Source organism: Triturus cristatus, chromosome 7 (assembly GCF_964204655.1).
Source record: "Triturus cristatus chromosome 7, aTriCri1.1, whole genome shotgun sequence".
NCBI lineage: Eukaryota > Metazoa > Chordata > Amphibia > Caudata > Salamandridae > Triturus > Triturus cristatus.
In genome coordinates, this window is record NC_140590.1 from 1,723,058,382 (window position 1) to 1,723,081,154 (window position 22,773).

The 22,773-nt window shown below is 44.9% G+C and overlaps 1 protein-coding gene across 4 annotated transcripts in view; it reads right to left on the reverse strand.

Annotated features, from left to right (window-relative positions):
* Window positions 1–22,773, reverse strand: part of LOC146812898 (ovostatin-like) — a 388,701-nt gene that overhangs the window by 15,581 nt on the left and 350,347 nt on the right. For all 4 annotated transcript variants that reach the window (XM_085619969.1, XM_085619967.1, XM_085619968.1 and 1 more), the window contains exons 30-34: window positions 15,932–16,147; window positions 14,609–14,733; window positions 10,190–10,280; window positions 6,755–6,826; window positions 6,321–6,423 (exon numbers count right to left, since the gene is read on the reverse strand). In XM_085619969.1, the coding sequence (XP_085476095.1) occupies window positions 6,321–6,423; window positions 6,755–6,826; window positions 10,190–10,280; window positions 14,609–14,733; window positions 15,932–16,147 (607 nt within the window). The remainder of the gene's footprint in view (window positions 1–6,320; window positions 6,424–6,754; window positions 6,827–10,189; window positions 10,281–14,608; window positions 14,734–15,931; window positions 16,148–22,773) is intronic.

A 22,773-nucleotide genomic window follows, 5' to 3' on the forward strand; every position in this document is an offset into this window, starting at 1 on the left:
CTGCATCTCAGACCCATGTCCTATCTGTCTCCAATGCACGTTGTAACTGGAGACCACAGGAGTCTCAGGAGCAAAGGCAGTACTCAGCTTGAAACCACTAAACTTTATACACCCTTCGCGTAAAAAAATGTCCTTCGTAGGAACCGTAATCAGTGCCCTGAACTCTGGAACGTTTTCTTCCCTTACTGAAGGCAAAACATGATTTTCTGGCTTTAAGTAAACTTTTGAAAACCCACCCATTTTAACTGCACCACAACCAATTCCTAAATAGTTCCTGTCCTGTATTCTCTTTTCTGTGATCAACTGTGTTTGTCTGTTATTGTGACACTTCCTTCTTAGGAATTTTCAACTGCTTCTAAATGCTTATTATTATGAGCATCTCATTTGTTATAAACTGGAAAATAAAATAGATGCTATTCCACAATATGGCCACCCTGGCATTGGGAAATATGTTCTACCGCTCTCCAGCTTCTTAGCAATGTCTCCTGGGAGAGAGATTATGATATCTATCACCATCCCATGATGCAGCAGCCATCCACAAAAGAAAGACAAAGCCCTCCACTGACATTTCTATGAACAGCTACCACAGCACAGAGGGATCCCAAAGCACCTGCTGTTACCCAATGAAAGAGGACATTCAGCATCCACCCATGGAACCAAAACAAAGCCCTAAAGAAAGCCCAAGCGCACTACCACAATACCACTAAACAGTACTCCGATCTCAAAGAGAATAGGCCATTCATACTATAGCACACCAGGCCTACCACAAAGAAAGAGCACTAACTCTGGCAACAGCCACGACAAAACTAGAAAAGAGAGGCAGGATGACATTGGAGACTCCCCTTGTGCGAATCCAGCATGCTGGCTGGACTGAAAACTCTAGAAGGCAAGAAACAATGGAACAAAACTGCAGAAGATTGTGTGGAAACACTAGTAAACAGTCTGCCACTATTTGACGCTTTGCGGAGAGCGCTAGTGAAGAAAAGTCAGCCTCCCCTTGACCCTCTACGGAAACATTACAGAACAACAGTCAGCCACCTTGACGCTCTGAGGAAACACCAGTGAACAACAGTCAGCCACCCCTTGACGCTCTGCGGAAACACCAGTGAACAACAGTCAGCCACCCCTTGATATTCTGCAGAAACACTAGTAAACAACATTCAGCTACCCCTTGACGCTCCGTGGAAACCCTAGTGAACAACAGTCAGCCAACTCTTGGCACTTTGTGGAAACAATAGTGAAGAACAGCCAGCCACCCCTAGACGCTCTGAGGAAATACCAGTGAACAACAGAAAGCCACCCCTTGATATTCTGCAGAAACACTAGTAAACAACATTCAGCTACCCCTTGACGCTCCGTGGAAACCCTAGTGAACAACAGTCAGCCAACTCTTGGCACTTTGTGGAAACAATAGTGAAGAACAGCCAGTCAGCCCTTGCAGTGCTGCGGAAACACCAGTGAACAACAGTCAGCCACCCTGTGGTGGTCTACGGAAACACTAGTAAACAACATTCAGCTACCCCTTGAATTTCTGCTGAAACACTAGTGAACAACAGTCAGCCACCCCTTGACGCTTCGTGGAAACCCTAGTGAACAACAGTCAGCCAACTCGTGGCACTTTGTGGAAACAATAGTGAACAACAGCCAGCCACCCCTTGCGGCTCTGCGGAAACACCAGTGAACAACAGTCAGCCACCCTCTGATGGTCTACGGAAACACTAGAAAACAACATGCAGCTACCCCTTGAATTTCTGCTGAAACACTAGCGAACAACAGTCAGCCACCCCTTGATGCTCCGTGGAAACCCTAGTGAACAACAGTCAGCCAACTCTTGGCACTTTGTGGAAACAATAGTGAAGAACAGCTAGCCACCCCTTGCGGCTCTGCGGAAACACCAGTGAACAACAGTCAGCCACCCTCTGATGGTCTACGGAAACACTAGAAAACAACATTCAGCTACCCCTTGAATTTCTGCTGAAACACTAGTGAACAACAGTCAGCCACCCCTTGACGCTCCGTGGAAACCCTAGTGATCAACAGTCAGCCAACTCTTGGCACTTTGTGGAAACAATAGTGAAGTCCGTGGAAACCCTAGTGAAGAACAGTCAGCCAACTCTTGGCACTTTGTGGAAACAATAGTGAAGAACAGCCAGCCACCCCTTGCGGCTCTGCGGAAACACGAGTGAACAACAGTCAGCCACCCCTTGATGGTCTACGGAAACACTAGTAAACAACATTCAGCTACCCCTTGAATTTCTGCTGAAACACTAGTGAACAACAGTCAGCCACCCCTTGACGCTCCGTGGAAACCCTAGTGAACAACAGTCAGCCAACTCTTGGCACTTTGTGGAAACAATAGTGAACAGCCAACCAACCCTTGCGGCTCTGCGGAAACACCAGTGAACAACAGTCAGCCACCCCGTGATGGTCTACGGAAACACTAGTAAACAACAGTCAGCCAGCCCTTGATGCTCCCGCAAACGTTAGTGAACAAAAGTCAGCCACCCTTGATCCTCTGCGGAAACACTACTGAACAGTCAGCCAGCTCTTGATGGTCTGCGGACACACTAGTAAACAACAGCCAGCCACCCCCTTGATGCTCTGCGGAAACACTAGTGAACAAAAGTCTGCCACCCCTTGCACTCCTCTGCGGAAACAATAGTGAACTACAGTCAGCCAACCCTTAAAGCTCTGTGGAAACACGAGTGAACAACAGTCAGCCATCCCTTGAAGCTCTGTGGAAACACTAGTGAACAATAGTCAGCCACCCCTTGATGCTCTGCAGAAACACTAGTGAACGACCGTCAGCCATTCCTTGAAGCTCTGTGGAAACACTAGTGAACAACAGTCAGCCACCCCTTGACGCTTCGTGGAAACCCTAGTGAACAACAGTCAGCCAACTCTTGGCACTTTGTGGAAACAATAGTGAAGACCAGCCAGCCACCCCTTGCGGCTCTGCGGAAACACGAGTGAACAACAGTCAGCCACCCCTTGATGGGCTACGGAAACACTAGTAAACAACATTCAGCTACCCCTTGAATTTCTGCTGAAACACTAGTGAACAACAGTCAGCCACCCCTTGACGCTCCGTGGAAACCCTAGTGAACAACAGTCAGCCAACTCTTGGCACTTTGTGGAAACAATAGTGAAGAACAGCCAACCATCCCTTGCGGCTCTGCGGAAACACCAGTGAACAACAGTCAGCCACCACGTGATGGTCTACGGAAACACTAGTAAACAACAGTCAGCCAGCCCTTGATGCTCCCGCAAACGTTAGTGAACAAAAGTCAGCCACCATTGATCCTCTGCGGAAACACTACTGAACAGTCAGCCAGCTCTTGATGGTCTGCGGACACACTAGTAAACAACAGCCAGCCACCCCCTTGATGCTCTGCAGAAACACTAGTGAACAAAAGTCTGCCACCCCTTGACGCTTCGTGGAAACCCTAGTGAACAACAGTCAGCCAACTCTTGGCACTTTGTGGAAACAATAGTGAAGACCAGCCAGCCACCCCTTGCGGCTCTGCGGAAACACCAGTGAACAACAGTCAGCCACCCTCTGATGGTCTACGGAAACACTAGAAAACAACATGCAGCTACCCCTTGAATTTCTGCTGAAACACTAGCGAACAACAGTCAGCCACCCCTTGATGCTCCGTGGAAACCCTAGTGAACAACAGTCAGCCAACTCTTGGCACTTTGTGGAAACAATAGTGAAGAACAGCTAGCCACCCCTTGCGGCTCTGCGGAAACACCAGTGAACAACAGTCAGCCACCCTCTGATGGTCTACGGAAACACTAGAAAACAACATTCAGCTACCCCTTGAATTTCTGCTGAAACACTAGTGAACAACAGTCAGCCACCCCTTGACGCTCCGTGGAAACCCTAGTGACCAACAGTCAGCCAACTCTTGGCACTTTGTGGAAACAATAGTGAAGTCCGTGGAAACCCTAGTGAAGAACAGTCAGCCAACTCTTGGCACTTTGTGGAAACAATAGTGAAGAACACCCAGCCACCCCTTGCGGCTCTGCGGAAACACGAGTGAACAACAGTCAGCCACCCCTTGATGGTCTACGGAAACACTAGTAAACAACATTCAGCTACCCCTTGAATTTCTGCTGAAACACTAGTGAACAACAGTCAGCCACCCCTTGACGCTCCGTGGAAACCCTAGTGAACAACAGTCAGCCAACTCTTGGCACTTTGTGGAAACAATAGTGAAGAACAGCCAACCAACCCTTGCGGCTCTGCGGAAACACCAGTGAACAACAGTCAGCCACCCCGTGATGGTCTACGGAAACACTAGTAAACAACAGTCAGCCAGCCCTTGATGCTCCCGCAAACGTTAGTGAACAAAAGTCAGCCACCCTTGATCCTCTGCGGAAACACTACTGAACAGTCAGCCAGCTCTTGATGGTCTGCGGACACACTAGTAAACAACAGCCAGCCACCCCCTTGATGCTCTGCGGAAACACTAGTGAACAAAAGTCTGCCACCCCTTGCACTCCTCTGCGGAAACAATAGTGAACTACAGTCAGCCAACCCTTAAAGCTCTGTGGAAACACGAGTGAACAACAGTCAGCCATCCCTTGAAGCTCTGTGGAAACACTAGTGAACAATAGTCAGCCACCCCTTGATGCTCTGCAGAAACACTAGTGAACGACCGTCAGCCATTCCTTGAAGCTCTGAGGAAACACTAGTGAACAACAGTCAGCCACCCCTTGACGCTTCGTGGAAACCCTAGTGAACAACAGTCAGCCAACTCTTGGCACTTTGTGGAAACAATAGTGAAGTCCGTGGAAACCCTAGTGAACAACAGTCAGCCAACTCTTGGCACTTTGTGGAAACAATAGTGAAGACCAGCCAGCCACCCCTTGCGGCTCTGCGGAAACACGAGTGAAAAACAGTCAGCCACCCCTTGATGGGCTACGGAAGCACTAGTAAACAACATTCAGCTACCCCTTGAATTTCTGCTGAAACACTAGTGAACAACAGTCAGCCACCCCTTGACGCTCCGTGGAAACCCTAGTGAACAACAGTCAGCCAACTCTTGGCACTTTGTGGAAACAATAGTGAAGAACAGCCAACCATCCCTTGCGGCTCTGCGGAAACACCAGTGAACAACAGTCAGCCACCCCGTGATGGTCTACGGAAACACTAGTAAACAACAGTCAGCCAGCCCTTGATGCTCCCGCAAACATTAGTGAACAAAAGTCAGCCACCCCTTGATCCTCTGCGGAAACACTACTGAACAGTCAGCCAGCTCTTGATGGTCTGCGGACACACTAGTAAACAACAGCCAGCCACCCCCTTGATGCTCTGCGGAAACACTAGTGAACAAAAGTCTGCCACCCCTTGCACTCCTCTGCGGAAACAATAGTGAACTACAGTCAGCCAACCCTTAAAGCTCTGTGGAAACACTAGTGAACAATAGTCAGCCACCCCTTGATGCTCTGCAGAAACACTAGTGAACGACAGTCAGCCATTCCTTGAAGCTCTGTGGAAACACTAGTGAACAACAGTCAGACACCCCTTGACGCTCTGCAGAAACACTAGCGATGAACAGTCAGCCATCCCTTGATGCTGTGCGGAAACACTAATGAACAACAGTCAGCCCTCCCTTGATGCTCTGTGGAAACACTAGTGAACAACATTTAGCACCCCTTGATGCTCCACAGAAACACTACTGAACAACAGTCAGCCACCCCTTGATGCTCTGCTGGAACACAAGTGAAGAACAGTCAGCCACCCCTTGATGGTCTGTGGAAACACTAGTGCACAACAGTCAGCCACCCCTTGACGCTCTGCGGAAACACTAGTGCACAACAGTCAGCCATCCCTTGATGCTCTGCGGAAACACTAGAGAAGAACTGTCAGCCATCCCTTGATGCTCTGTGGAAACACTAGCGAACAACATTTAGCACCCCTTGATGCTTCACAGAAACACTACTGAACAAGTCAGACACCCCTTGACGCTCCGTGGAAACCCTAGTGAACAACAGTAAGCCACCCCTTGACGCTCCGTGGAAACCCTAGTGAACAACAGTCAGCCACCCCTTGACGCTCTGCAGAACAAATAGGAATGTGAACTGCAGAGACTAGAAGACAAAGACTGGGGAGGCGTGACGTCACCCGAGCGAGGTGCTATAAGAGCAGAGCTCAGATGAGGGCAATTTAAAATACTGCCCCGCTAGTACTATGCTGGAACCAGGCTTGGGCAAGACTGATCATCACAGATGTTAGGTGGTTGCAAAGGGAGATTATTACACACTTTGAGGGTCAGCCCCGAGTTAGAGGCGTGTTGTACTTGTCTACCTACCTCTCTTATAGTAATCAGAGACACGAACCGTGGCCGTCTTCCTGTTTTGCACGGGAGTTGTCTCTGTCATGGTGAAAGCGACAGAGCCTTGTTCCTTGGTGATCTGAAAACAAAACAGAAACAAGTCAAGAAAGGGAGGGATGGGGCTTGCTGGAAGGAGTTTGGATGCATTGGCTGGGCACCTTGAGGGACCCTGAGGGCACATATTGGGAAACTGAGTTCTGTACTGTTCTTCTTAGGCCTTTAAAGGGCTCGCCGGCTCCTTGTCTTGTAATAGTCACCTTGTAATAGCCATACTCATTGCCAATGGAGTAGGGTCATTTTTGAGACAAGGGCTAGAGCACTCAGAAGTTTTGCAGAGAAACATCTGCTTAATGCATGGGAGTGAGTACATACTGGGCAGGAAACACAGAAGATCCTCTGTTCATACTTACTCTATTGATATAGAAGATCACGCGGCCCGTTGTAGAAAGGTCGTACTGGTTGATTTTGCCTTGGTTCACCAACTGATTGTGAAACAAAGAAGGAAATAAGGTTAAATGGCAAGAGATTTATTGACTAAACATAGAAAGAGGGGAGTAATCATATCTGGGACAGAAAAGCACAGAGCAAAGTTCGGGCTCTTCCAAAATCTGTAAAGACGGGAGCACAGGACAACCAGGGCTCTGGGAACTGTCCCTGTGCCCCAAAGGAGAGCCCAAGACCATCAGAGCTCAGTGAGCTGTACCTAAACCTGTGAAGAGTAGACCACAGGACAATCAGGGCTCTGGGGATATACCTAATCCTGTGAAGAGAAGAGCACAGGACCAGCAGGGCTCTGGGGCTATACCTAAACCTGTGAATAGGAGAGCACGGGACCGGCAGGGCTCTGAGGCTGTAACTAAACCTGTGAAAGGGAGAGCACGGGACAGGCAGGGCTCTGGTGCTGTACCTAAACCTGTGAAGAGGAGAGCACAGGACAGGCAGGGCTCTGGGTCTATACCTAAACCCGTGAAGAGGAGAGCACAGGACAGTCAGGGCTCTACAGGCTATACTTAAACCCGTGAAGAGGGGAGAACAGGACAGTTAGGGTTCTACGGGCTATACCTAAACCTGTGAAGAAGGGAGCACAGGACTGGCAGTGCTCTGGGGCTATACCTAAACCTGTGAAGAGGGGAGCACAGGACAGTTAGGGTTCTATGGGCTATACCTAACCCTGTGAAGAGGGGAGCACAGGACAGTTTGGGTTCAATGGGCTATACCTAAACCTATGATGAGAATACAGGACAATCAGGGCTCTCTAAGCTATAACAAAACCTGTGAAGAGGAGAGAACGGGAAAGGCAGGGCTCTGGGGCTATAACTAAACCTTTTAAGAGGAGACCTCGGGACAATCAGGGCTCTGGGGCTGTACCTAAACCTATGAAGAGGGGAGCACAGGACAGTTAGGGTTCTATGGGCTATACCGAAACCTTTGAAAAGGAGAGCACAGGACAGGCAGGGCTCTGGGGCCATAACTAAACCCTTGTGGAGGAGAGCACAGAACAATCAGGGCTCTGGGGCCATACCTAAATCTGTGAAGAAGAGAGCACAGATCAATCAGGGCTCTGAGACTATACCGAAACCTATTAAGAGGGGAGCACAGGACAGTTAGGATTCTATGTGCCTTACCTAAACCTATTGAGAGGGGAGCACGGGACAGTTAGGGGTTTATGGGCTGTACCTAAACCTATGAAGAGGGGAGCACAGGACAGTTAGGGTTCTATGTGCTATACCTAATTCTATGAAGAGGGGAGCACAGGACAGTTAGGGTTCTATGGGCTGTACCTAAACCTATGAAGAGGGGAGCACAGGACAGTTAGGGTTCTATGGGCTGTACCTAAACGTATGGTGAGGGGAGCACAGGACAGTTAGGGTTCTATGAGCTGAACCTAATCCTATGAAGAGGGGAGCACAGGACAGTTAGGATTCTATGGGCTGTACCTAAACCTTTGAAGAGGGGAAGCACAGGACAGTTAGGGTTCTATGGGCTGTACCTAAACCTATGAAGAGGGGGAGTACAGGATAGTTAGGGTTCTATGGGCTAGCCTAGATTACTAAAAGTGAATAGGGATTAACCATTATCGCTAACTCAATGAAGGAGTGGGACAGGGAATCATCATAGTAACACTAGGGACCTGACCTCAAGGGGGACTGTGCAATTGTATTTGGAGGTCATACATTTCCTTTGTGTTGGTTGGTGGTAGAAATAAAATACTTTTCTTAATTCATAAAAGTAATTATTTGACTGGATAACGAGCTATTGCTATTCCTCCTCTGGGCTGTACCTAAATCTGTGAAGAAGAGAGCACAGATCAATCAGGGCTCTGAGACTATACCGAAACCTATTAAGAGGGGAGCACAGGACAGTTAGGATTCTATGTGCTGTACCTAAACCTATTGAGAGGGGAGCACGGGACAGTTAGGGGTTTATGGGCTGTACCTGAACCTATGAAGAGGGGAGCACAGGACAGTTAGGGTTCTATGTGCTGTACCTAATTCTATGAAGAGGGGAGCACAGGACAGTTAGGGTTCTATGGGCTGTACCTAAACCGATGAAGAGGGGAGCACAGGACAGTTAGGGTTCTATGGGCTGTACCTAAACCTATGAAGAGGGTAGCACATTACAGTTAGGGTCCTATGGGCTGTACCTAATCCTATGAAGAGGGGAGCACAGGACAGTTAGGATTCTATGGGCTGTACCTAAACCTATAAAGAGGGGGAGCACAGGACAGTTAGGGTTCTATGGGCTGTACCTAAACCTATGAAGAGGGGGAGCACAGGACAGTTAGGGTTCTATGGGCTGTACCTAAACCTATGAAGAGGGGAGCACAGGGCGGGTAGGGTTCTATGGGCTGTACCTAAACCTATGAAGAGGGGAGCACAGGACGGTTAGGGTTCTATGGGCAGTACCTAAACCTACAAGAGGGGAGCACAGGACGGTTAGGGTTCTATGGGCTGTACCTAAACCTATGAAGAGGGGAGTACAAGACAATTAGGGTTCTATGGGCTAGCCTAGATTACTAAAAGTGAATAGGGATTAACCATTATCGCTAACTCAATGAAGGAGTGGGACAGGGAATCGTCATAGTAACACTAGGGCCCTGACCTCAAGGGGGACTGTGCAATTGTTTTTGGAGGTCATAAATTTCCTTTGTGTTGGTTGGTGGTAGAAATAAAATACTTTTCTTAATTCATAAAAGTAATTATTTGACTGGACAATGAGCTATTGCTATTCCTCTGAGCATGCTGAGTTGTGAGCCTGTGGCATCAGGAGCACATGGTTGGGCCCAGTAGCCCCTGCATGCCCTGTGGCCCTCTGAAAGGGGTTCTGACATATACTTATACTGACAGAGCAGAGCAGAGGACAGGTTCAGGCCTCTTAAAGCTATACTTAGACTGAGAGGAGAGTAAAGGACATAACCAGGGCTCTGAGGGATATTTCTGTACCTCATAGAGGTGAGCAGAGGACACTGTCCGTGTATTTGGGGCATTCCTTGTAAGTGAGAAAGGAAAGTGTGGGCAAAGACCAGGCTCTCAGGTATCCTAAGAGTCAGGGTGCAGGGATATATTCCTGCACCTGATGCAGTAGAGTACGGGGCAGTCAGGGCACCTGGCACTAGTGCTTCATCTGATATGAGGAAAGCACTGGACAGTCAGGACTCCAGAAGATATTATTGTATTTGAAAGACTAAAGCACAGGATGGGGCAGGTCTCTCCTCCTCTTGGAGTGACAAAGTCTAGGCTTTTGGGCCTATTCCTAATGCAGAACACTTTCATATAAAGAACCATCACTCCATGCCTCCATTGCTAAGAAGTCCCAGCTATCTGCAGATTCTCTTGTGGCCTTACCGCTGTTAGATTGGACTCCATTGGTTGGAAACCAGACAAAAGCTTCACATCCACCAAAACCATGTTGGAGGCGTTGTTCTTCCCAATGTAGCTGATTGAATAAGGAACAAGGAGACACATTAGTTCGACCAATTGATATATGGGTCAGTGGAGGGTGTGCCACTTTTTATCTTCCTCCTAAGATGCTAAACACATTTATTTCAAAGATGTGTTCAAGACAGTGAATGGATCAGCCTTAGTGTACTTGGTACAGTCACCCACAATATGCTCTACCCAACCCCAAACAATCCTCCAAAAATACCCTTTGAGACAATGACCGTCCGCTGTCGTGTAAACGGAGTCTGTAAGCGGAGTTCTACAATGTCTGAATTTCCCACCTATGTATTGCTGAACCTAGCTCAATGCACCAACACTTGAAGGAGAAAGTCCAAGTTGCGGTAGACTCATACTCAACTGACTGGTTGATGTGACTCAGGGTTTTCTAGGTTACAAACAATCCTGAAAAAGGTTTCAGGGAAGCAGTGGTACTGCAAAGCCAATTTCGATCTTTAAAAGATCACACATAAGCATCGTACTAAGTTGGGGACAGTTTATGGTTAAAAAGTGTTTGTTTCAACATTCTAATTGTGTTGCTAAGCCTATGAATAAGGACCACACAAAATACGATCGATTAAGAATGCTCCGAGGCGCGTGACCAACAATGAGAATAATATGAACATTTCTAACATAGTGAGAAATCCATTCTTCAACCTAACAACCTAAGACCTACTTCTTTTGTATGCCATTAGTGAGTAATATGACATCTTTACACATTACGGTCAGAAGGGTGTGACACATTTGAAGGTTAAAGACATGTGACATATGTGTTTTCACCAGAAAGTTAAAGACCATCATGTTTTTAGAATCTCGGAGGTGAAGGGTCGCCATTCTTCAAGTAGGCGTAAGACAAAATGAACTCGTAACTGGACAAAATGGCGTCTCACAACACCACATCAGAGAACACCTCTGAAGGTTAATCCCCCATTCTGCATGTTTCCTGTGTTTGCCCTCAAACTGCTGAAGTGGTTGGACCATATCAAATGGTAACCAGGTTAGTGCACAAGTCACCTAAGGGGATAGTTTGTGCCAGTCCTGAATACTATTACACTACACAAAAAGTTTGCCACTGAAGCCTCAGAGACTGACTGAGAAAGAAAGCCAAAGGAGCAATGATCATTCTTAGTCAATAGGAGTGCGTTTTAAGCCTGAATGCACACTTCTAATGTCTGTAGCATCTAGGGCAGTGGTCTTCAAACTTTCTAATGGTATGCGCCCATCATGTAAAAACATTTCATCAGGGCCCACCAGATTGACAAACACATTTTTTATCAATAAAACCATAAAATAGGTAGCTCTAAACATAACAACAAACATTCAAACAGTGCAGCTGTGTTCAGTTACCCCTTTTAACAAGCATTTACAATGCAATAGGTCTCACATTCACGCACGTTTAAGCTATTGGCATTGTAAATGACAATGCCTATTATATTTGTTTTGTTTTTTAAACATAAATAAAAGGCATTGTCATTTACAATGCCAATAGCTTAAACCCATGTAAATGCGAGACCTATTGCATTGCAAATGGTTGTTTGAGTTTCAAACTGAGCACGGCAACGCTTCAAGGACTTTTGATTGAGGATGAAGGATATATGATGGGTCATAGCAGCCACTCCTTCCCAACCCAGATACTTCTGAAGACCAGGTAAGGCAGGCTTACTAAACTTCACATGTGGTTTGTGAAAGGTTCCAAAAGAGGCCGTGTGTACACCTTACCTGTACATCACACACCTGAACAGGTGGCCAAGAGGTGAGCTCAGACTCAATGGTCACTCAATATAGCAGCACTATTAAGAGGTTTTGGTATTCTCCTTTTAAAAGTCAGTACCAAAGAGAAGTTCTTGCCATGATAAGTATAAAAAGCATAGGGAGTGTAATGCAATCCCGGCAGGCTCAGCTCTCCCGGCCCAAGAAGTGGCTGAAGGAGCGAGTAAAACAAGTCCGGCCGCCGAGAGCTCTTCCATCCTGCAAAGGGATCCAGGTGAGGTGGGTGCCAGAGCGGGAGCTTCTAGTGCGCTACAGATGTTGGGGAGCAAGAGTACCCCGCATGGTTAATATTGCTTCTACGTGGCCAGCCCCGTCCGACCCGCGTCTGGTCCCACCTTCCCTAGCTGCACTGCAAGTTGGTGCAACTGTGCTGAGCTCACAGAGGCCCACGGCAGCGCAGGTTGCAGCCGTCGGGAGAGAGTTTGAGGGGCGCGCGCATGGCTCAGATATCGGGAAAGGAGCACAGTGCATTGCAAATTACGCACACCTGCGACATTCCCAGGAAATGGTGCATTTGAAATTGGACGCGTGGAGGGTGTGCGAGAAACCTCAGAGGTCATGCAAAATGGGGTATCTAAGAATCGGGGGTACTTTAGCATGACTGGCGCATGTAATTCATAATGTAAAGAAAGCAGTCGACAAAACTTGAAAAGTAGTCGAGAATACATATAGGTTGGTGGCGCTTATAATCTTTAGAAGGACGCTTTACGAAGGAAATGGAAACGAGTAATCCAAGTGTTGTGCACGTTGGGGCCAAGTGAACATCAGAGGGGGCCCAATGCAGTTTGAGGACGTAGTGGGGCTTGGCTCGGTGCAATTCTATAAAATAAGGGCACTCAGCAGACAAAATCAGAGGTGACGTTGCGTTTGGCACACGCCAAGAGCATGAAGAACGTGCATTAAACGTGCCCCAACCCACCGAACAAGCTGTCTCCGTGGAGCCGAGGGGATGGAAAGTGCATGAGGCTGCTGAGGACAAAAGGGGAACAGGAGATGTGCACGCAACGTGTGCGTTCACAGGCTCCAATCGCCCTGCGCGTGTCCATCTCCTGTCCCACTTCCGAGGCAAGTCAGCAACAATAGATCTCGTTGGCGAAGGCGCTTTCGCGCTGTGTGTGCCAGGCGAGACCTAAAAATGTCATCACATACATGATTGCTAACATGCTCTGGGCAGCCTGCTCTCCCTAAAGTGGAAAAGTAGCCACGGTGTGATCCTTTATTAGATACAGGATACAGCTTTGAGGGTTATTTGTACATCTCAACCCCTCAACTGCAGTGTCACACTAGTGATGCAGTGATGTGCATAGGCACCCCAGGGATTGAGGGGTTCATCAGGGGTTCAATAAAGAGTAAGAGGCATGTGTGCATAGAGGCCTTCTGTCATTGGTTTTCTCTGCAAGCACGTCCCCAGCTGCCACTGATCAATTCAGGACACCAGATGGAGGCCGGTACCCCAGTGTGAAGACCTCTGATTTAGGTTCTCCTACCAAAATGCATCCTTCCTATGCAAGGCAAGTTCACTACAGGTTATCCATCCTGTACTGTATATCGGCCTACCCTCCATTACGGGGGTAGGGCCAATGCACTTCTACAACCAGGGCCTACTTACAATGATCTTTAGAAAAGCCTTGAAGACCCTTTTGTCCGGCGAATTTTTCGTAAGCGTGGCTTTTGGCATGAAAGTGCATGGGGGCTCTAATCTGTTCGCATTAACCATCACCCTAGAGGGTACTGTACCCATGCACCCGGATACCGCTCTAGGGGTGAACAGTTGTGTACGCTACCAATGGATTATAATAAAAATAGCATCTATCATCATTTGACTCTAAAGTGGGGCGTCCATCAACGTAACCAACCCAGATGAGCCCCTATCATTCTCAGAGACACCCACCTTCTGGGAAATTGTAAAGTTTCAGTGTTGATTGCCACAGAGCTGTCATCAAGACTGAAGGTGGAGTTCAGACTTAACTCATGACCACTTGTTGCCTTTCAGCTCTGTGCAGGGGTCACCAGACCAAAGAAGGCACAAATTGGTCTCCATTCCATGGGACTGATTACGAATTTGGCAGACAGGGTTACTCCATCGCAAACGTGACAGATATCCCGTCCGCTGTATTACAATTCCATTAGATCCTTTGGAACTTGTACGGGGTATCGCATCCACCAAGATGGTCATCAGGCCTAAGTCCATATTGAGGTTGCTCTCCCTACCAAATCCATATCTGACCTCTTTCACAAAAACCTCGTCTGCACTAGATAGGCGCACTAGCTCCTCCTACACATGTCACATGTATGTTTCCAGAAGACTGACGTGATCCACTATCTCTTTGGTCAGATTGTCACAGCACCTCAATTAAGCACCCACAAACCCTTGAAAGATAGCGAGGCGCTTCTCCATAGGAAGGTCTTCGATCACCAGAAACTCCAGCCCACCAGCTCAGAATGAGAGTGTGGCTACACATGGTTTACAGATTGGCAAAGGGTGAGATTGTACCAGCAGGAGGAGCTTTTCCCTTGGAAAGGGACCTATGTCAGGAAGTGGTGAAGATGCAGTACCTCATGGTGATGTTGACGTCAAGCTTTTTTACGTCACCATTCTCACAGGTCCCGGGCGAACTCTGCACGTCCACGCTGAACGTCTGCTTCATGTTTTCTGGTTTGACGTTGTATTTTACAGTCGTCTACAAGCAAAGAAGGCAAGGCATGGGAAAAGGTGACATTCTGAACATAAGGGAATAGGTTACCTGTTACACCAGTTGTCTATCAAGAGCGTCTTCATTAAATTCATAAATACAGAATAGCTCCACTGGATGCGAGTTCGGGACACCTCTTTAAAGAGAGACGAAACCCCCAGAAATTAAAAGAAAAAAACGTAAAATCCGTTTTCCACCTTTTAATTCACGCACGCAATTGAAATTGAAACTAAATCTGGTCAAACGTTAAAAATGTGTTTAATAGATGTGCGAGCCGTGCTGCCCGAATAATAAAACGCGGTAACTATTTCACTGACAGGCAGCCAGACAGAGTAAACTTGGGCAGTCATTTTAAAGCTGCATATAACCAGAACCCTAGAGAGCCACTGTTTATTGTTGTACTAATACAAAATGAGTTTAAAAAAAAATGTTTTTTGTAAAAGCTTCTGGAGTGAAGGGCTTGCTCGGATGACACCAAAGGCGCAGGGGCAGTAGTGACAGCAGACAGGAGGAAGCTTACCACTCAGTGAGGGGAGAGTCTCTTAAATGTTAAGTTTCAACATGCGTTCAAGCAGGACAGGGCGGTGCGACCGGTGCAGCCGCACCTGGCGCTGACCTCCTGGGGATGGGTTGGAGAAGGTGGGAGGAAGAGAAGGGAGGGGCTAGGGGAGGGGTTAGAGCGATGTGCTTAAAAAACTAATGTATGTGTTTAAAAGCAGGTGCTGCAGGGTTCCTTGTGTGGCCATCATTTTTATGGCAATAATAAAAATGTCAGGGTAACTCTGGTGATTAATGTTCCTGCTGGAGAGAGATGGGAGCAGTTTTGACTTATCCTGAAGTAGCTCGGAGGGTTCGTGTGCCTGCTGCAACGAACGTGTACCATGCAGATCACAGAACTGAGTAGAAGTGAACTATGGGTAGCGCTATGAAAAAATGTAATGTATGTAAGAGTGAGGCTATGATTGGATATGGAGTACTGCTGAAGGGTGGTAGTTAGGGAATTTCTCGAGGAGGAGGCTATTGGGGGAGTGCAAGAAAGATTGTTGCACGGGGCGCCATCAGCATAAACGCCAGGCATCGGGTCAAAGGCGGGCGGGTGTTGAACTAGCTTAAAACTTCCAGTCCACCACCCACTCATTGCTTCAAGTTGAAAACCAAGGGGAAGGTCAGTGGAACCTCGACTTACCTGGCAGTAGACAGAACCATTTCCGCTCACGTTTATCATGTAGGACCCCGGGAGGGGCAGGGTGTCTGTTTGCTGGAGCACCATGCTGTTGCTGGGGTCCACGGTGAACTTAGCAATGCTGCTGCCTCCTGATTGTATGTCCACAGTGTTTGTACCATCCACGGTGTAGATTTTAGGCAGGAGCTCGATCACTGCTTGCAAAGCAGGAGCCGTGTCCTGCAAAATATTGAAGACCAGTTAGTAATGCACCATGTCCTGCTGGAGGGTTCGCAGATAAGCAATGGATTTACTATCTTAATCAACACATCAGCACCAGAAGGATGAACGCTCAAACCGACCCTGCCTGGATCCGCAGAAACTTCCACAGCAGCCACATAAACCTTGTTAAATATTTACTACTTAGGAGGGAGACTCCACGGTAAGATTTCATTATTTTTTGAAGAGGCATAGTGACACAGATGAACAATCATCTTCCGTGGACTCAAGTAACACCAGTTTATACAAAGCCTCTGGAGCAGATGGCATACACGGTTCTCTAAGCATGCAGTGACATGATATAACTTGGTTCTCTGCTGCAGAGATGTGAGGGGCAACAGCATAAGCTATAAAAACACTGAGCTAGCCTTGTGGAGCTAGAGTTACTGGTATTGGGGTGGCAATTTGTTTTGCCGGAATTGAGGGGTCTGTGCACACTGCTCCCTAGTTAAACCTGAGTGTGAAAGGCCCAGTTTCATCCAAACTCTCAGGAACATTGTCCCAAGTTCATGCCACCTTTCTTAGGGTCTCTGTTCTTTTTACATTTTGTTTGAATACCAGGGCTTTCCTGGTAGTTATTTGAAACTACTGGAGGGTTTTTTATGACAGCCAGAGGAAGGCTCAGTGAGTTAAGTGCTTAAGCCTCACTTATCAGCATAACCTGCAGGTTTGATTGTTGGAAACCCAGCAGGACCACCTCAGCCTCCTGAGGCGAAGACATTGGTAACTATCAAATTGGGTAATGGGCAGTAGCAGCTATAATTTAAGGGGCTCAGAAAGAACAAAATCCAGTATTTCCTCTGGCACCACGCAGAATGAAGAAAGACAGCCCCCACATAGGCACTCAAGACTTTGGAAAATAATGGCTAAGGAGATATCTTCCAAGGTTCCATTGATCATTACAAAGATTTTAAGATTTTATTTCAGGTCACCCTACTCTCTCTCATCCCCTTGGAGATGGCAAATGACCCTACACAGGACAGATGAAGTGCACAGCTGTTATCTTGACAATTCTTTTACTCTCTTTATAACACTTCCCCTTAAAAGTGGAAAGAGTGCCCTATGCTGTACTGTCTGACACAGTTGGTGGAGGGGAATGGAAAGGTGGGATGGGTGGTCTGGGGGATACAAAGGGTTTTCCAGGTATAATGAGCAATGACTGACTTTGAGAAATTGTTCTTTGGTATTTGATATTATATATATTGCTCCCAAGTTTACACCAAAAGCCAAGTCACTCATGGGCGGGTGCTGTCTCGTGGCGGTGCCCCACGTATGAATACTCAAGCTTCCCAACTTCGTCTTTTCTCACAAAGTCAAGCACTCACGGGGGGAGTTTGTATCGGCTCTTATTTAATTAGCAGATGAACCAAAACAGAAAAACAGACGCGTTTCGGAGATTCCTTCATCAGTGAAGTTGGGAAGCTTGAAAATATATATATATATATATATTACCTACTGGCGGTCGCCAGTAGGTAGTTATAGTTAGGACCGTGTTTCCATAGGAAATCTCCAAATTCTATTTTGAATAACTTTGGTGCCGGTAGACAAATCCTCGCGAAATTTTCTAAACTAATGGGGCGCTCCGCTCAGCTCCTACCCTGAAAGTTTCGGGTGATTCGTCAAGCGGGGGCCGAGAAAAAAGGGGGTCCCAAAACGCGTTTTCCCCATGCATTTTTCCATAGGGACTTTAGTCGCAGCTACAGCCCGAACGGCTGAACAGAATTATGTGAAATTTGGCAGAGAGGTAGCCATAAGGTCCATGAAGTGCCTTTTGCAGGTTTGGTGTAAATCTGTTCAGTATTTCCTGAGAAATTAGCATTTAAATCAATATATATATCTGTACGCGCGCAGCGTGCGCACACTGAGCAAGTCCTGTGCGCGCACCCTGCCGTGCGCGAGCGCACTTCTGATTGGTTGTTAGATGTCAGTAAACATTCAAATCGGTGGAAATCAGGAAGCGGCGGCCGCCATTTTGTCTCTCGCATAAAGAGGGGGTGATAAACAAAGGGGGAGAACGTGAAAAGGGGGCAGAGTGGGGAGATATTGACCCACTAGGCATTGTAAGGGGGTCACAGTAGGACCTTGTAGGGCAAAAAAAAAGATTTATATTTTGAAAAAAAATATCGCCGGGTGCGCGCACCCAGCGCGCACCCGAAAATTTTTTAAAAACAAAAAAATAATTAAAATTCGCAATTAAGTGAAAAGATATAAGGTGGCTCTAAAAAGAGCCCTTGTGTTTATTGTGTGTTTTTTGGTACCTACAAGTAAGTACCGATGCAGAGTCTAAAGTTCAAGAGGAAGACTCTGTTGCCTTCATCAGTGAAGTGTACACCATCTCCTCTATAAATGTCTTGCATGTTGTAACGCAAGTTGTTGTGGTATATAGAACCCATACCATAGTCTCTGAGGAAAGCAGAAATAGATTTGTTGACGTGCTTCCTTGCTTTGTCAATCTGTGGACAAAATTGGTTGGACCAGTTCCCCTTTTGCCTTTGGCATATGTTAGAATATACAAAGGCAGTTTGTGGAAAAAGCGACATCAATTGCACAAAGGTGTCCTTAATAAGTATTTCCAGACCTACCCCAGTTAAAGTGCCTAGGTCATTACCACCACAGTGCACAATAAAAAGGTTAGGCTGTGGGAGATGTAGAAAGGTTTTCACCAAAGGCATTAATTGGTGCCACTTTAACCCTCTCTGATCAATCCATTTAATGTCTACATTTGGCAAAGCAAGGTCTCTCACCATACCTCTTTTTTCTGCAAATTTTTCACTCCAGAAGACATAGCTGTGACCTACAATCCACACTGTGAACATCTTCCAAGGAGATGTGTATGCACTCAGGAGGTGTCTTTCAGTAGAAAGGCAATATGAAATGAAAGACAGTTGAAAAATGGAGGCACACATAGTTTTTTTTATAAAAAGAACTCATTGGCTGTTTCAAACCATTCTACACTAAAAACTAGGCTGTATTAAATTTTAAAAAGCATGTTTTGTATCGGTTCAGAAAAATGTGTTACCAAAGAACATTACTATGGATTTGCTGTTAGGTTTGAAAAGTCAAGCACTCTTGCTCTTTGGATATGAAACATTGTCTGCTGAACTTCTGACCTCTCTCCTCACAGCAGTGTTCCATGACCTGTTGCTATGGTAGCAGGCAGTAGACAAGTTGGGGGAAGGGTACATTTGGAAAGGGGTTGAAGTTTTCAACCAATAGAAATGTGTGATTTCATTTGAAAAAAAGTGGGAAGCACTGAGATTTGAAATTAACATGTATATGTGTGAAAAAAGAGAGGGAAACATTGCCATTTACTGGTTCTGGAGAGAGGAGAGGGGTGTGGAGCTCTGAGATTCTGGCTCTGATAATCTGCTGTTTGAGTGGCACATTTCTTTCTCAACTAACTATTTTAAAAGGTGAGTTATGAGTTTGAGAGGGGATGTATGTGGTGATTTTTGAGATAAATATTAGAATTGTGAATCTTCTTCAAAAGTTATGTTTTACATTTTGAGGTTTGCGAGATATTTAACTGTTTTGAACTTGTAAGATATTATGGACTATGTTTTCACAATAAGTTTATGTGTACTGGTAAGAATGAGGAATACTGTTTTGTGCCTACCATCAAACCATGAGTCTGTGTGCAGAGAAGAATTGTTGACAGAGATTTAATTTGCGTTGCTGTTGAAAAGTAAGACTTGCAGTTGAAAGGAAAGGACAGCTTGTTTTTAATTGTGATGGTTAGGATTTAGCAGAAATCACTTTGAAAGAAAAGAGAGGAAAATGGCAGCACATTTGAAATTAGCATTAGTTCTGTAAGAATTGCTGACCCAGGAAAGGGGCAGCCTGTGTTTTGTGCCTACCAACACAGCATGAGTCTGTGTGCATATAGGAATTGTTGTCTGAGATTTAATTTGTGAAGTTGTTGTTCTGTAAGGATTGCAGACCCAGGAAAGGGGCAGCCTGTGTTTTGTGCCTACCAACACAGCATGAGTCTGTGTGAATATAGGAATTGTGGCCAGAGATGTATGTTGTGTTGCAGTTGTTTTGTAAAACATGCACTTGCAGGAAAGGGACAGCTTGTTTTCTTCAAATGTGGTGGTTAGCAGTGAGCAGAAATCACTTAATCGCAAATGAGAGGCAAAAGCTAAAACATTTGAAACCAACAGGGTAGTTTTCCCTTTCAAAATAGCAAAGGCACAGGTAGTTGCCATATGTTCAAAACTGAAAATAACCCTTAGCACACATGCACTGTTACATACATCCCAGCAGTCTTCATGCAGTTTTGGAAGTCTCTTTGCTCATCTGTCTTGCACCAGACAATACACAGTCTCCAGAAACACACTCTTGGCACACACGCAGCAGCTTCTCCCACACTCCCATGTGTAGTACTCAGGTCTGTGTGGTGTTTCAGATAGCACTGTGTAACGCAAACACATTCAACGTCATTAAGGCACATTTCCTTTGCTCTAGTGTAGTCACTCACCCAGAAAAAAGAAGGAATTGAATGTTTAAAAATAAAATTTGATCAGATAGAAGAAGTTAAAGACATTTGTCGTTGTTCAGTTCGTTTCATGCTTGTGAAAGACTTATATGTGCGTAGAAAGCAGTTTCCATTTTCTCTAGCATATGCTGTAACTATTCACAAGTCTCAAGGATTGACTGTAGATAGTGCTTTTGTAAACATTGGTTCTACTGTGTTCAAAGAAGGTATGGCATATGTTGCTCTGTCACGAGTAAAAACATTATCTGGTTTATTTATGATAGACTTTGATGACTCAAAAGTTAGTGCTGATACAAACTGTGTAAAGGATTATAATAGATTAAGAAGAACCTATGCTCCTCATTTAGGACAGTATCCTATGATTGAAAAACATGTTGTTTCTCGGAAAAGGAGATTTGAAAATATCTGTAATGTGGATGAACAGAACAAAAAAAAAAAAGGACAGTGATGTGATAGCAAGGAAAAAGAAAAAGGACAGTGTTGAAGAGGTTGTTGGTTGCCATTTTGAAAATAGCTCTGGTGTCAACTGCTATGCAAATGTAGTGCTGAATGTTGTATTTTAAATTGAAAAGTTGCTAGAACAGATAATAGTAAATCATGGAAAAAGATTGTGTTCTCTGCTGAGTCTCCTTTATGAGAAGCTGAGTACTGATAAAACTGAAATAGAAATTGCAACTGATGTTAGAAATCTTTTAGATGTATGTTGTGGTTCTACACAGTTTAAAGAAAATGTCCAGCAAGATGCACAGGAATTCTTAATATATATTTTGAGTGTACTTGAAGATGAAGGAGTAGAAGTAGAAAACTTATTTGGTGTCTCTTACAAATGGGAACATTGCTGTGAAAACTGTATGAACACATGTAGAAGTAATGTTGATTTAGAAAGGTTCATATTTTTACCATTACCACAAAGTAAATCAGTGACTTTTAGTAAATTAGTTAAAGATGCCAATCACAACATGGAATGTTCTGAATGTAAATCTGACATGTTTTCCACGTTATTTTTACAGAAATATGGTCAGTATGTAATTTTAATGATGCAACGTTGCAGAGCTGATGGTTCAAAATTGGATACTTTAATAAAGATGTTTACAGGACAACAATTATCAATTTCTGGAAAAACTTTTGTTACAGTTGCAATACTTTTTCATGAAGGACCTACTGTAACTTCTGGACATTACACAGTTTATCTTAAATGTGAAAAAGGCTGGACACTGTGTAATGATTCCCAATTGATTTTCAAGCAACGTTTGCCTTATGATTTACCCAATTCTTACTTAATTTTTCTGAAACCTAAATTTTGAAAAATAAAAACTGCATCTGAAGAAAGCATTTTTTGTAATTTTAAAGGATTATAATTGAAGATATCACTTAAAGAAGATTTTGAAATTACTATTTGGCCTAAAGGAAAAGTAATAAAAACAATTGTGGACTCCTTTGACAGAAATTATTTTGGCATGTGTGCTTTTGCGACAAGGTTTAAAGACGGTTTATCTTGAAAATGTTTATTCATCTAGAAAAGTACTTGTAATATATATGTAATATTTCTAACAAGATATATTTTAGTGAGGATAGTTTTGGGGCTTTTTTTAAACAATATTTTAGATTGTTTTTTTTTTGCCCGCTGTTAAATGATGAATACAATTGTTTTCACTATTTGAAGTGAAAATTAAAAAATTCTGAAAACAGCAAAAAAAGGGCAAAAAATTGCTTTGTAAAATATGTAAAAACATGTAATGCTTTTTGTAATGTATGATTGAATATTAATACTTTTTTTCTTTTTTGCAGAACTAGAAATAAAAAATAAAAAAATAAATTCTGTTTCCTTGCAAAATACAAAAAAAATATTTTTTACAAATAAGTTATTTTTTTTAAAAAATAAGTGAAAAATATTTGTATTTCTCAATCCTCCTTTTTCATGCTTCCATTTCTTCACCTCTTTTTGTACATTAAATTAAAAAAAAAAAATATATATTTTTTTAAAAAACATCCTTGGGTGCGCGCAGGGTGCGCGCACCCCCCCCAAAAAAATAAAAAAATAAATCCCCCCAAAAATTTTGGGGGTTTAGTTTTTAATTGGCTCTTAAAA